Here is a 12,920-nt window from a genome sequence, read left to right as displayed (position 1 = left end):
ATTCAATAGCCATTTCCACAGAACCAGATACCAGCCAGGGCCGGTCACGGAGATGAAAGGCATGTTGCCAGGTCCACAGGGACTCACGTGTGGCGGGACAGATGTTCTGAGCATGAAGCTCTGAGCAAGTTTATCTATGAATTCCCCAATGTGGGGAATGCAATAAACAAAGCTGAAAGTGGACTTCAGATGGTAGTTGGCCTTGCAGTACAGCACACAGACTACAAACGCTCACAGCAGTGTCAGGCGAGCTGAAAATATCTTATATAACATAGAGTTTTACGGTTCATGAAGTATAGTTACAAATATTACCTCTCTTTACAACAACCCTCTGAAACAGCAATTGTTATGCCCCCATTTCAAACATGAAGAAACCAAGCCTTCGCAAGGCTAGTCATTTGCCCAAGTTCACAAAGCAGGTAACAAAGGACAGAGGCCAGGCCTTGTAACTTGTACCTTTTTTTTGTTTGTTTGTTTTTGGCTGGGGTGGGTTTGAATCTGCCACCTCCGGTATATGGGGCTGGAGCCCTACTCCTTGAGCCACAGGTGCAACCCGTGACTTGTACTCTTTACAACAGTGCCTTTCCACCTTTTTTACCCCATAGCACACTCGAACCTATAGTTAAACTTCCATGACACCCTTATGTTGATCAAAAAACACAGTAAAAAAAGAATATACCTACTGTGTTTTGAACTTCTTTCAAAAATAATTATTAGTCTTTAATAATCACTGCTCTATAATACACTGTCTTGGCCCTGGGCTGCCCTGCCTACCAGGCCTGCCTCCAGCCCATATTCTCCTGCCCAGGAAGACCCTCCCTCCCAAGCATCAAGAATTTGCTCCCTTCTGCCTCGGCGACTATAGATCAGCAGATAGGGCTCCAGCCACATACACGGGGGCTGGCAGGTTCGAACCCAACCCGGGCCTGCCAAACAACCACAGCAACTATAGCAAAAAAATAGCCAGGCATTGTGGGAGGTGCCCATAGCCCCATCTACTTGGGAGGCTGAGGCAAGAAAATCGCTTAAGCCCAAGAGTTTGAGGTTGCTGTGAGCTGTGATGCCATAGCACCTACAGAGACCAATATAGTGAGATTCTGTCTCAAAAAGAAAAAAAAAAAAAAAAAGGGCGGCGCCTGTGGCTCAAAGGAGTAGGGTGCTGGCCCCATATATCAGAGGTGGGGGGTTCAAACCCAGCCCTGGCCCAAAAAAAAAAAAAAGAATTTGCCCCCTTCTCCTTCAATTCAATTTGGTAACTTGAGTGCAAATTATGTGTAAGTATTGCACTAGATATGCAGGATTGATTTTTTCTTTTTGAGACAGAGTCTCACATTTTTTTTTTTTTTTCTTTTTTTTTTTGTGGTTTTTGGCCGGGGCTGGGTTTGAACCCGCCACCTCCTGCATATGGGACCAGCGCCCTACCCCTTTGAGCCACAGGCGCTGCCCGACATTTTTTTTTTTTAAGACAGAGCCTCAAGCTGTCGCCCTGGGTAGAGTGCTGTGACATCACAGCACACAGCAACCTCCATCTCCTGGGCTCAAGCAATTCTCCTGCCTCTGCCTCCCAAATAGCTGGGAACACAGGCGCCCGCCACAATACCTGGCTATTTTTTGTTGTAGCCATCATTGTTGTTTGGTGGGCCCAGGCTGGATTCGAACCTACCAGCTCAGGTGTATGTGGCTGGCGCCTTAGCCGGTTGAGCCATAGGCACAGAGTGCTGTGAGACTCAGTAGAGTGCTGTGGCATCAGTAGAGTGCTGTGGCATCACAACTCACAGCAACCTCAAACTCCTGGGCTTAGGCGATTCTCTTGCCTCAGCCTCCCGAGTAGCTGGGGCTATAGGCGCCCGCCACAACACCCGGCTATTTTTTGTTGCAGTTTGGCCAGGGCCAGGTTTGAACCCGTCAAACTCGGTATATGGGGCTGGCGCCCTACACACTAAGCCACAGGCGCGGCCAGGATTGATTTTTTAAAAGATAAAATATAGGGCGGTGCCTGTGGCTCAGTCAGTAAGGCACCGGCCCCATATACTGAGGGTGGCAGGTTCAAACCCGGCCCCGGCTGAACTGCAAACCAAAAAATAGCCGTGTGTTGTGACGGGCGCCTGTAGTCCCAGCTACTCGGGAGGCTGAGGCAAGGGAATCACTTGAGCCCAGGAGTTGGAGGTTGCTGTGAGCTGTGTGAGGCCACGGCACTCTACCGAGGGCCATAAAGTGAGACTCTGTCTCCACAAAAAAAAAAAAAAAAAAGATAAAATATAGCTCCACCTCAAAGAACTTATAGTCAAGTAAAGGAATAGGTAAGTTTCCAAATATCCAAAACCTGAGGTTTCTGGGGGCCTAAAGTTAGATCCCTGCTTTTTCCATTTTTCAGGTCCAAAATTCAAGATATTAAGAGTTTTGTATATAGTATTTATGAGAGTAGACTAGAGAGCTACGACTGAATGACCATAAATCATTACAATAAAAAAAAACTCCAGTGGAGAGTTCACTTCCCCACACAAACTCTTCAGGTCTTCTTCTGGATTTGAGTGAGTCAAAAGCAAACCACTGCAGAAGAGATGAGGGCAGGCACACTGCTCAGGATTCTACCCTCTCTTCTCCCTTTCCTCTTTTCTCGCAGGACAGACTATATGAAGAATCCAGCACTGATGAAGGTATAATCTGGTTCATCGTGGTACCACTCAAAGGAAGTAACACCAACCAACCCAACAAAAGTGAACCCTTAAACTTCAAACACAAAACCCCTTTGCATCCTTCACCCAGAAAAGAGAAAGGCCTAAAGAGGCCGGGAAGACTTAAGCAGCTTTAGAGACACCAAAGGAAAAGTCAGGTGGCCTATCTGGTCTTGGAGGCTGATGATAAGAAGGGGAAAGGGAGGGCGGCGCCTGTGGCTCAGTGAGTAGGGCAACGGCCCCATATGCCGAGGGTGGCGGGTTCAGACCCGGCCTCGGCCAAACTGCAACAAAAAAATAGCCTGGCGTTGAGGCGGGCGCCTGTAGTCCCAGCTGCTCGGGAGGCTGAGGCAGGAGAATGGCTTAAGCCTAGGAGCTGGAGGTTGCTGTGAGCTGTGTGATGCCACGGCACTCTACTGAGGGCCATAAAGTGAGACTCTGTCTCTACAAAAAAAAAAAAGAAGGGGAAGGAGAAATGTCTAGGACTGTCCCCACAGCAGCCAGGCCCAAACACCCAGCCCCCTCCTGGAAACTGTTTCTGAACAAACAGAAGCATAGCCATCCCTGACACATAACTGAGATAGTGCTCTCTCGTTCAGCACTACCAGATGTTCTAATCCTGTTGTTTGTGAACAATGCAAATGTTGATTTAATTCAGGCTTAAAGTCTATTTCCAAATCTTTCTGCTGGAACTATTCCTAATGTGGATTACAAGCTCCCCAGGATAGGAACAAGGTTATCTTTATTTCCCTTTAGAAGAAAAGGCACAAAAAGTGATGGCTTGATCCTCAGGTCTGATAGTGACAGAGGACTAAACTATCTTTTGCCCAACCTTACCACTGGCCCAAATAAACCCGACCTTCATGGAGTAATTGGACAGGTTTCAGTTTTCCCTCTTTCCCTTATCTCCCACTCTGAGAGTCTACTGCCACTTGGAGAAATGGCTAAAATATGAATAGTGAGATCCAAGAAAAAAGGTACATCTACTTCTGAGAAGATAAAGGAGACCCCCACCTATGGCTATAAGTACACAGTCCACAGGCTGGAGAGCTGGGGACCATGTGTTTACAGCATGATATAGTGGCAGAATCAGGGGTTTAAATCCTAATTCAGCAACTTGGGAAACATACTTTACTATTCTGAGCTTAACTTTTCTCACCTGTAAAACGAAAATGAGAACCAGCTATCTTGGGCAGCGCCTGTGGCATAGTAGGTAGGGCACAGGCACCATATACCAAGTGTGGCGGGTTCAAACCCAGCCCCGGCCAAACTGCAACAAAAAAATAGCGGGATGTTCTGGCGGGCGCCTGTAGTGCTAGCTACTCGGGAGGCTGAGCCAAGAGAATCGCCTAAGCCCAGGAGTTGGAGGTTGCTGTGAGCTGTGTGAGGGACGCCATGGCACTCTACCGAGGGCGATAAAGTGAGACTCTGTCTTTACAAAAAAAAAAAAAAGAACCAGCTTATCTTCTGTAGAGTTGCTAGGAGGCTCAGCAAGTGTGCCAAGAGGCCACCCACTGCACAGGCATGGGACACAAACATGGCTTCATCTTGGAGCTTTGGACCAGTAACAGAAACAGAAGATTGACAAGGCAATTACAATACCATGTGATAACTGCTACTAGGGAAATAACACAGTGCTTGGAAATGGAAGCCATTAGTGCTATTTAAACCTGGACTATCTTATCTATTGCCAAACAGTATTTGAGATAGCTCTTTTGTTTTCATCCATTGCTGCTCTGTGATTTTTTTTTTTTTTATTGTTGGGGATTCATTGAGGGTACAATAAGCCAGGTTACACTGATTGCAATTGTTAGGTAAAGTCCCTCTTGCAATCATGTCTTGCCCCCATAAAGTGTGACACACACCAAGGCCCCACCCCCCTCCCTCCGTCCCTCTTTCTGCTTCCCCCCCATAACCATAATTGGCATTAATTGTCCTCATATCAAAATTGAGTACATAGGATTCATGCTTCTCCATTCTTGTGATGCTTTACTAAGAATAATATCTTCCACGTCCATCCAGGTTAATACGAAGGATGTAAAGTCTCCATTTTTTTTAATGGCTGAATAGTATTCCATGGTATACATATACCACAGCTTGTTAATCCATTCCTGGGTTGGTGGGCATTTAGGCTATTTCCACATTTTGGCGATTGTAAATTGAGCTGCAATAAACAGTCTAGTACAAGCGTCCTTATGATAAAAGGATTTTTTTCCTTCTGGGTAGATGCCCAGTAATGGGATTGCAGGATCAAATGGGAGGTCTAGCTTGAGTGCTTTGAGGTTTCTCCATACTTCCTTCCAGAAAGGTTGTACTAGTTTGCAGTCCCACCAGCAGTGTAAAAGTGTTCCCTTCTCTCCACATCCACGCCAGCATCTGCAGTTTTGAGATTTTGTGATGTGGGCCATTCTCACTGGGGTTAGATGATATCTCAGAGAACCCCAAAGACTCAACCACAAGACTCCTAGAAGTCATCAAAAAATACAGTAATGTTTCAGGATATAAAATCAATGTCCACAAGTCAGTAGCCTTTGTATACACCAGTAACAGTCAAGATGAGAAGCTAATTAAGGACACAACTCCCTTCACCATAGTTTCAAAGAAAATGAAATACCTAGGAATATACCTAACGAAGGAGGTGAAGGACCTCTATAAAGAAAACTATGAAATCCTCAGAAAGGAAATAGCAGAGGATATTAACAAATGGAAGAACATACCATGCTCATGGATGGGAAGAATCAACATTGTTAAAATGTCTATACTTCCCAAAGCAATCTACCTATTCAATGCCATTCCTATCAAAATACCAACATCGTACTTTCAAGATTTGGAAACAATGATTCTGCGTTTTGTATGGAACTGGAAAAAATCCCATATAGCTAAGGCAGTTCTCTGTAACAAAAATAAAGCTGGAGGCATCAGCATACCAGATTTTAGTCTGTACTACAAAGCCATAGTGCTCAAGACAGCATGGTACTGGCACAAAAATAGAGTCATAGACACTTGGAATCGAATTGAAAACCAAGAAATGAAATTAACATTTTACAACCAGCTAATCTTCGATAAACCAAACAAGAACGTACCTTGGGGGAAAGACTCCCTATTCAATAAATGGTGTTGGGAGAACTGGATGTCTACATGTGAAAGACTGAAACTGGACCCACACCTTTCCCCACTCACAAAAATTGATTCAAGATGGATAAAGGACTTAAACTTAAGGCATGAAACAATAAAAATCCTCCAAGAAAGCTTAGGAAAAACACTGGAAGATATTGGCCTGGGGAAAGACTTTATGAAAAAGACTGCCATGGCAATTGCAACAACAACAAAAATAAACAAATGGGACTTCATTAAACTGAAAAGCTTCTGTACAGCTAAGGAGACAATAACCAAAGCAAAGAGACAACCTACACAATGGGAAAGGATATTTGCATATTTTCAATCAGACAAAAGCTTCATAACTAGGATCTATAGAGAACTCAAATTAATCTACATGAAAAAAGCCAACAATCCCATATATCAATGGGCAAGAGACATGAATAGAACTTTCTCTGAAGACGACAGACGAATGGCTAACAAACACATGAAAAAATGTTCATCATCTCTATATATTAGAGAAATGCTCTGTGATTTTTTTTCCTCAGTTCTTTGCCTTTCATCCCATTAGGAGATTTTTTCTTTTCTTTTTTTTTTTTTTTTTTTGTAGAGACAGGGTCTCACTTTATGGCCCTCGGTAGAGTGCCATGGCATCACACAGCTTACAGCAACCTCCAACTCCCGGGCTTAAGCGATTCTCTTGCCTCAGCCTCCCGAGTAGCTGGGACTACAGGCGCCAGCCACAACCCCCAGCTATTTTTTTTGGTTGTAGTTCAGCTGGGGCCGGGTTTGAACCCGCCACCCTCGGTATATGGGGCCGGCGCCCTACCGACTGAGCCACAGGCGCCGCCCAGGAGATTTTTTCATTCAAGCAAATGCTAAGCCAAAAGGTAGTGGTGTAGAGGAAAGAATATGTTCCAAAACACACTGGAAAATCGTTTTTTCCCCCAAGACTGGCTTCCCACCATTGGAATTTTTCTACAACATTATTCTCCTGTAGGGAAGGGCCAGACATCTGATTTTTTTTGAAAAGTTCTATTAGTGATCTTGTTAAAATCCTCTGGTTGAGAATAGTGACCTACACCCAATGGCTGCCTGGTGGGTTTCTCAATGTCAAATTCCCTCTTACAAGTATCCTAAGGTTTTCATTAATCCTTTCAGTTAAAGTGAATAAATATTGTTATTTTTAAGAATTTAGAGATAATTGAAGAAAACCCTGCATACCACAAATCCCAGAATAAGAAAAAAAATCACTCTTGGGATATTTTCTAAGTAAAAGCAGTAAGGCCTTCACCAATTAGATGTTTCAAGAAAGAGAACATTTGTATTCATCTGTCCCCAACAAGGTTTGGTAAAAATTTTCCACTAGTTTCCCAAGGCCAGTCTGGAAAACCACCTACCTGAAAAAACCACTTATGAGCAATTCTACTTCTTTGTGGGTCCTTAGATACTTTTCATTAGCAATCCGAGTCTGAATCTGGGAAACAAAAGCAAAGCATCACGCTCGCTCCGTGAAGAGCCAGATTTGGGAATCAAGCCCCAGAGGTGTGAAGGGCTGGAGGGGCTGCAGGCCTGAGCGGGTGTTTTCTTGGGATGCTGGAACTTGGAGCCGCCCCTCTACTTATAGAGTCAGCATCTCTCTAAGGCCTCCTGCTCAGGTCTAGGGGCCTTAACTGAGGTGGGATCCCGACCGTCGGTACGTTCTTGTCTGTATCTAACTTGATGTATCTGGCAGTAATTTCCGCCCATTGCTCTGGCCTGACCCCAGGGCTTCAGTTCTTCCGGCACTTTCAGAAGCCGGTCCAGCCCTGCTTAGACCCAGCAGCCGGCTGGGGGTGGGGGAGGCTTGTATCCTTTTTATCTGATCTCCTTCTCTCGGCGGACCTCTAAGTCTGGGACCCCTGTCCTGGACGTAAGGGCTGCACTTGGATGGAGGCGGGCGCACCCACCTTGAAGTCTCGCAGCTGCTCCAGCTGCGCGGGACTCAGCGTCCCAGGGTCTGGCTCCAGCAGCTCGCTTGGCGGCGTCGCCATCTTGCGGCGGTCGTCAAGGCGACGGTCCAGTGGCTGGGGAGGTCCCGCCCCAACCCCGCCCCTGGCCCACTTCGGGCCCCGCCCCCGGCCTAGTCACGGCCCCGCCCCCGGAGTCCGGGCCCTATCCCTAGTCAGTGAGCGAGCGAAACTCGGGCAGTCGTTCAGTAAGGCTCTCCTTTCCCAGATTTGGGGACTGATTTCTGGGCTTAATTGTGTATTGAATGAGCCCTTGCTTTTTACCCCACTCAACCCCACGTAGTTTTTTCTTGGTTCTAGAACAAAACAGGAAAAGGGGTTCCTAATAAAGAGTCTCCCAGAATCAAGATCCTGACTCTCCCACTTGGGCAGTAAGTAGTGAAAGGAAACCTAGTGTTGGGAGAATCCAGGCTTCCTTCTTTTCCACCAGCGCAGAAGCCAACCTTTCCACCTGTCCTGTAGTCTCTCAATGGACTGCCTCTATCCTTCCCAACAAAGACTGAGGAAAATAAGTATTAAAACAACATGAAAGCACCCCAGAGCACTCAGAGTAAACTGAGTTTTACTAAGAAAGAAACTTTTTCAGACTAAAGATGCTGGAAAGGACCTGGGGACATCCTGCCAGTATTTCCCCTTTTTGACTGAATTTCTTGTGTGTATTAATTTTCTCTTCACCCTAGGCTCCTCATCAATTATAAATTATTTTCTCCCACTTCCAATTGAATAGGAGAGAAGAAAGGGAATTGGTTTTCAAGATTGTTCTTCTAGTATTTAATTAATGGAAAATGAAACATAAAGCCAGAAAGCTGAAAATAGTCGCTGGCTAAGGGCAGAAGGCTGTCTGTCAATATACACATGCAGAGATTCTACCCTACAGAGACAGTGCCCAGCAGAGGCCTTCTGAGAAGCAGACGAGGAGAACCCAAAACAAAAGAGCCTGTCTTTTCAGATTTGTGAACCACTGCCCCCAGGAGCAAAGAAATAGCATGAGAAACAAGCTCAGCATTAGGCCATGGCCTTGGAGGTGTTTCTCAATGGACTGCCTCTATCCTTCCCAACAAAGACTGAGGAAAATAAGTGAAAACATTGGCAGTTTCCAAACCAGGTAAGACCACAAGAGGTTAATTAGGTAGGAGACGGCAAGCTTCTGCACATCCCTGCCATTTATAGTTTGGGTTCTTTGTCAGTTTTTTAGGAGGGAGTTAATAGAGTGAGAGGTAGATAAGCTGGATATCTGTCAGAAGTAGTTTTTGGGTTTTTTTTTTTCTGGTAGGAGCAGAGGTTAACCAGAGATGATAGTTCCTCTTAGCCAAGACCTGTCTCTCCCCACCTCACACCTCCAAGAGAAGCTAGTGGTGGAACTTCTAGAGCTGCACCAGAAGATATGGTTACCTTGGGCCATCTGCGCCACTTGAAATGTGGCTGTGGGTGGCACCTGTGGCTCAAGGAGTAGGGCACCGGCCCCATATACTGGAGGTGGTGGGTTCAAACTCAGCCCTGGCCAAAAACTGCAAAAAAAAAAAAAAAAAAAAATATATATATATATGAAATGTGGCTGTGTTAATGTACTGGAAATGTAAAATACTCACTGGATTTTGAGGACTTCATGTAAAAAAATAGCATCAAATATTTCATTAATAATCTTTATATTGGCTCGGTGGCGGCTATGGCTCAAGTGGCTAAGGCGCCAGCCACATACACCTGAGCTGGTGGGTTTGAATCCAACAGGGGCCTGCCAAACAACAATGACAATTATAACCAAAAAATATCCGGGCTTTGTGGCCATCTCCTGTAGTCCCAGCTACTTGGGAGGCAGAGGCAGGAGAATCGCTTAAGCCCAGGAGTTGGAGGTTGCTGTGAGCTGTGATGCACTCTACCCAGGGGGACAGCTTGAGGCTCTGTCTCAAAAAAAAAAAAAAATAATAATAATCTTTATAATGATTACATGTTCAAACAGTATTGTATTAAATTTATTGTAATGAAATCCATTAGTAAAAGTAATTTCCTGTTTCTTTTTACTTTTGTAATGTGGCTATTAGAAATTTAAAAATTGGACTTGGCACCTGTAACTCAGTGGTTAGGGTGCCAGTCACATACAAAGGGGCTGGGAGGTTTGAACCTGACCTGGGCCTGCTAAAAACAACAATGACAACTACAACAACCAAAAAAATTAGCCAGGTGTTGTGATGGGCACCTGTAGTCTCAGCTACTTGGGAAACTGAAGCAAGAGAATCATTTAAGCCCAAGAGTTTGAGGTTGCTGTAAGCTGTGAAACCAGGGCACTTTACCAAGGGCAACATAGTGAGACTCTGTCTCAAAAAAAAAAAAAAAAGCCGAGCATTGTGGGGGGCGCCTATAGTCCTAGCTACTTGGCAGGTTGAGGCAAAAGAATTGCTTGAGCCCGAGTTTGAGGATGCTGTGAGCTATGACACCATGGCACTCTACTGAGGGCAACAAATTGAGACTCTTGTCTCAAAAAAAAAAAAGAAATGTAAAAATTATATATGTGGCTTGTATTATATTGGACAGCGCTGGAATCTGCATCCCCAAACCTACACATAACATAAAATAATTGATTTCCTCCTTTTGCTAGTCTGCGATCTTTTCATGCTTTAAGAAACAGCAGGGTGGCACCTGTGGCTCAGTGAGTAGGGCGCCCACCCCATATACCGAGGGTGGCGGGTTCAAATCCGGCCCCGGCCAAACTGCAACAACAACAAAAAAAATAGCCGGGCATTGTGGCGGGTGCCTGTAGTCCCAGCTACTCGGGAGGCTGAGGCAAGAGAATTCGCCTAAGCCCAGGAATTAGAGGTTGCTGTGAGCTGTGTGACGCCACGAAACCTCTACCGAGGGTGACAAAGTGAGACTGTCTCTAAAAAAAGAAAAAAAGAAAGAAACAGTAAGTTCTTCCTGACTGATCACATCCTGTGGCCTGAATACCCGTGTGTAAGAGAGACTGTTTTTATTTTCTGATGGCATTTAAGTACTATTACATATTGTGTTGGTCCATGGTACTCTCCCCTTGAGGTGGAAAATACTAAAGGGCAGGAAGTTTATATAATTAATTCTTATAAATCCTGCTGCATGTCTTTACTCCCTATTCAGTCAGTGAAGGCAGCAGGGTAGAGTTAACTATGCTCATACATTCCACTGCATTTTGCCCTTTCTGAAAAATATCCCAATTATCCAGCATTTCTCATTTCCTAAGAATCTAAAACCAGGATCAGGGGTGGCGCCTGTGGCTCAGTTGGTAAGCCGCCGGCCCCATATACCGAGGGTGGCAGGTTCAAACCTGGCCCCGGCCTAACTGCAACCAAAAAATAGCCGGGCGTTGTGGCGGGCGCCTGTAGTCCCAGCTACTCGGGAGGCCGAGGCAAGAGAATCACTAAAGCCCAGGAGTTGGAGGTTGCTATGAGCTGTGTGAGGCCACGGCACTCTACGGAGGGCCATAAAGTGAGACCCTGTCTCTACAAAAAAAAAAAATAAATAAATAAAACCAGGATCAGAGCTGTCTCTTTCAGGAATGAAATAATCTCTTTATGTAGGGCTATGTAGCCTTGACTGCAGGGAAATAAGAACAAGAGTGAGCTTGGGGTTGGTGGGCAGAGAAAGTGTTTTGAAGGAATTAGGGCTTGGAAACCTCATTCTTACCTGGAAAGAAACTCCACAGAATGAGCATTTGACTCATTGGGTATTTTTCCCTGGTCTTTTAAAAATAGTCTTTTATATTTATTCTTTTTTTTTTTTTTTTTGAGATGGAGTCTCACTCTGTTGCCCTGTGTTGAGTGCTGTGGCATCATCATAGCTCACAGCAACCTCAAACTCTTGGGCTCAAGTGATCCTCTTGTCTCAGCCTCTGGAGTAACTGGGAACACAGGTGCCTGCCACAACATCCAGCTAATTTCTCTGTTTTTAGTAGAGACTGGATCTCACTCTTTCTCAGGCTGATCTTGAACTCCTGAGCTCAATCTACCCATCTTGGCCTCCCAAAGTGCTGGGATTATAGGCATGAGCCACAGCATCCAGCCTTTTCCCCCTAATCTTTACTTCACAAGGCTCCTATCCCCCATGGCCTGAAAATATCAGACAAGTGCCCACAGTCACTCAGCAAGGAGGATCTGATGAGAGCTCCCACCTCTTCTCCACTAAACCCTACATCTCTCAGACTGATGCCTTCAATCCGGGGACCACAAACTAAGGGTCTGATTGGAGGCATTTTGCTTCCTGCAGCTGTCTCCCCAATACTGATTGGGAGGAGGAGTGAGGGGAGTTCATTGTAATTTGTCTTTGCAAATGTTTAATATTTCAATTAATATGATTAGCCCCAAGCTGGAATGAGTGGCAGGGCGGCAGATCTGCTGAGAAGACGCAGAGTAATGTAATCAACCAGGCCATAGGGTCTTTCCCTTCTGTACCCTCAGAGAGTGTGATCTGTTTAGCATCTCCATAAATACCAAGATCAGATTAGAAGGCAAGAAAAGGGGGGGAATGGGGTGGTGTGTGGAAAGTTACTTTCAGAATGTACTTGCCCTTCTTGATTCCCTGGCACTGCCATCACATCTTCTAAGCACCTCCCCCCAGCCCATCCCGGCTTAGGGGACCCCACTGGAAGGATCTGGGCATCCACATGATGAAGTATAATCAAGTTTACACACACACACACACACACACACACAAACTTTACTCAAAGATACACACCCGCCACAGCTTGGCTCCAGGCTCCGGAAACCCAGACTAAGGAAGGAAGGTGGTCAACAAAGAATTAAGCAATGGAGAGAAGGACCCTTTCCTGGGGTTTAAATGAAGACAGAAGAGGAAAGAAGGCTGGGCTTAATCATCGCCCCCATCCCCAAGAGGAGTGTTTGACATGAGAGTTACCCCTGTGGACTGAGCCAGGCAGCCCCAGCTAGACCTCTTTCTGTCTGTGTGGCTTTGCGCAAATTATTTAATCTCTCTGTAGTCTTGATTTCTTCATCTCTACTTGGCAATTATGATAGAATCCACTATCATTACAGGGGGATGATGAGGGCTTATGGGGTAAGTAAATACAAAGTACTTGAAACAATGCCCGAGACACTTCAAGAGCCACATAAGCACTATTACTATTATTTCTCTTCCAGAAAGACAGCCTGCCTGCTGT

At 45.4% G+C, this 12,920-nt stretch overlaps 1 protein-coding gene across 2 annotated transcripts in view; it reads right to left on the bottom strand.

The window, feature by feature from the left end:
- RIIAD1 (regulatory subunit of type II PKA R-subunit domain containing 1) overlaps positions 1–7,821 on the bottom strand; it is a 29,387-nt gene extending 21,566 nt beyond the window's left edge. Inside the window, exons 1-2 of one of the 2 annotated variants that reach the window (XM_053591572.1) lie at positions 7,721–7,821; positions 7,172–7,248 (exon numbers count right to left, since the gene is read on the bottom strand). In XM_053591572.1, coding sequence (XP_053447547.1) covers positions 7,172–7,248; positions 7,721–7,804 — 161 coding nt within the window. In that variant the 5' untranslated portion in view covers positions 7,805–7,821. The remainder of the gene's footprint in view (positions 1–7,171; positions 7,249–7,720) is intronic. The other variant, XM_053591573.1, reaches the window with a different exon arrangement.
- Between the last annotated feature and the right edge of the window lie 5,099 nt (positions 7,822–12,920).

This window comes from Nycticebus coucang, chromosome 5 (assembly GCF_027406575.1).
Source record: "Nycticebus coucang isolate mNycCou1 chromosome 5, mNycCou1.pri, whole genome shotgun sequence".
NCBI lineage: Eukaryota > Metazoa > Chordata > Mammalia > Primates > Lorisidae > Nycticebus > Nycticebus coucang.
Note: the sequence above shows the minus strand (reverse complement) of the source record. Positions and strands in the feature narration are given on the sequence as shown.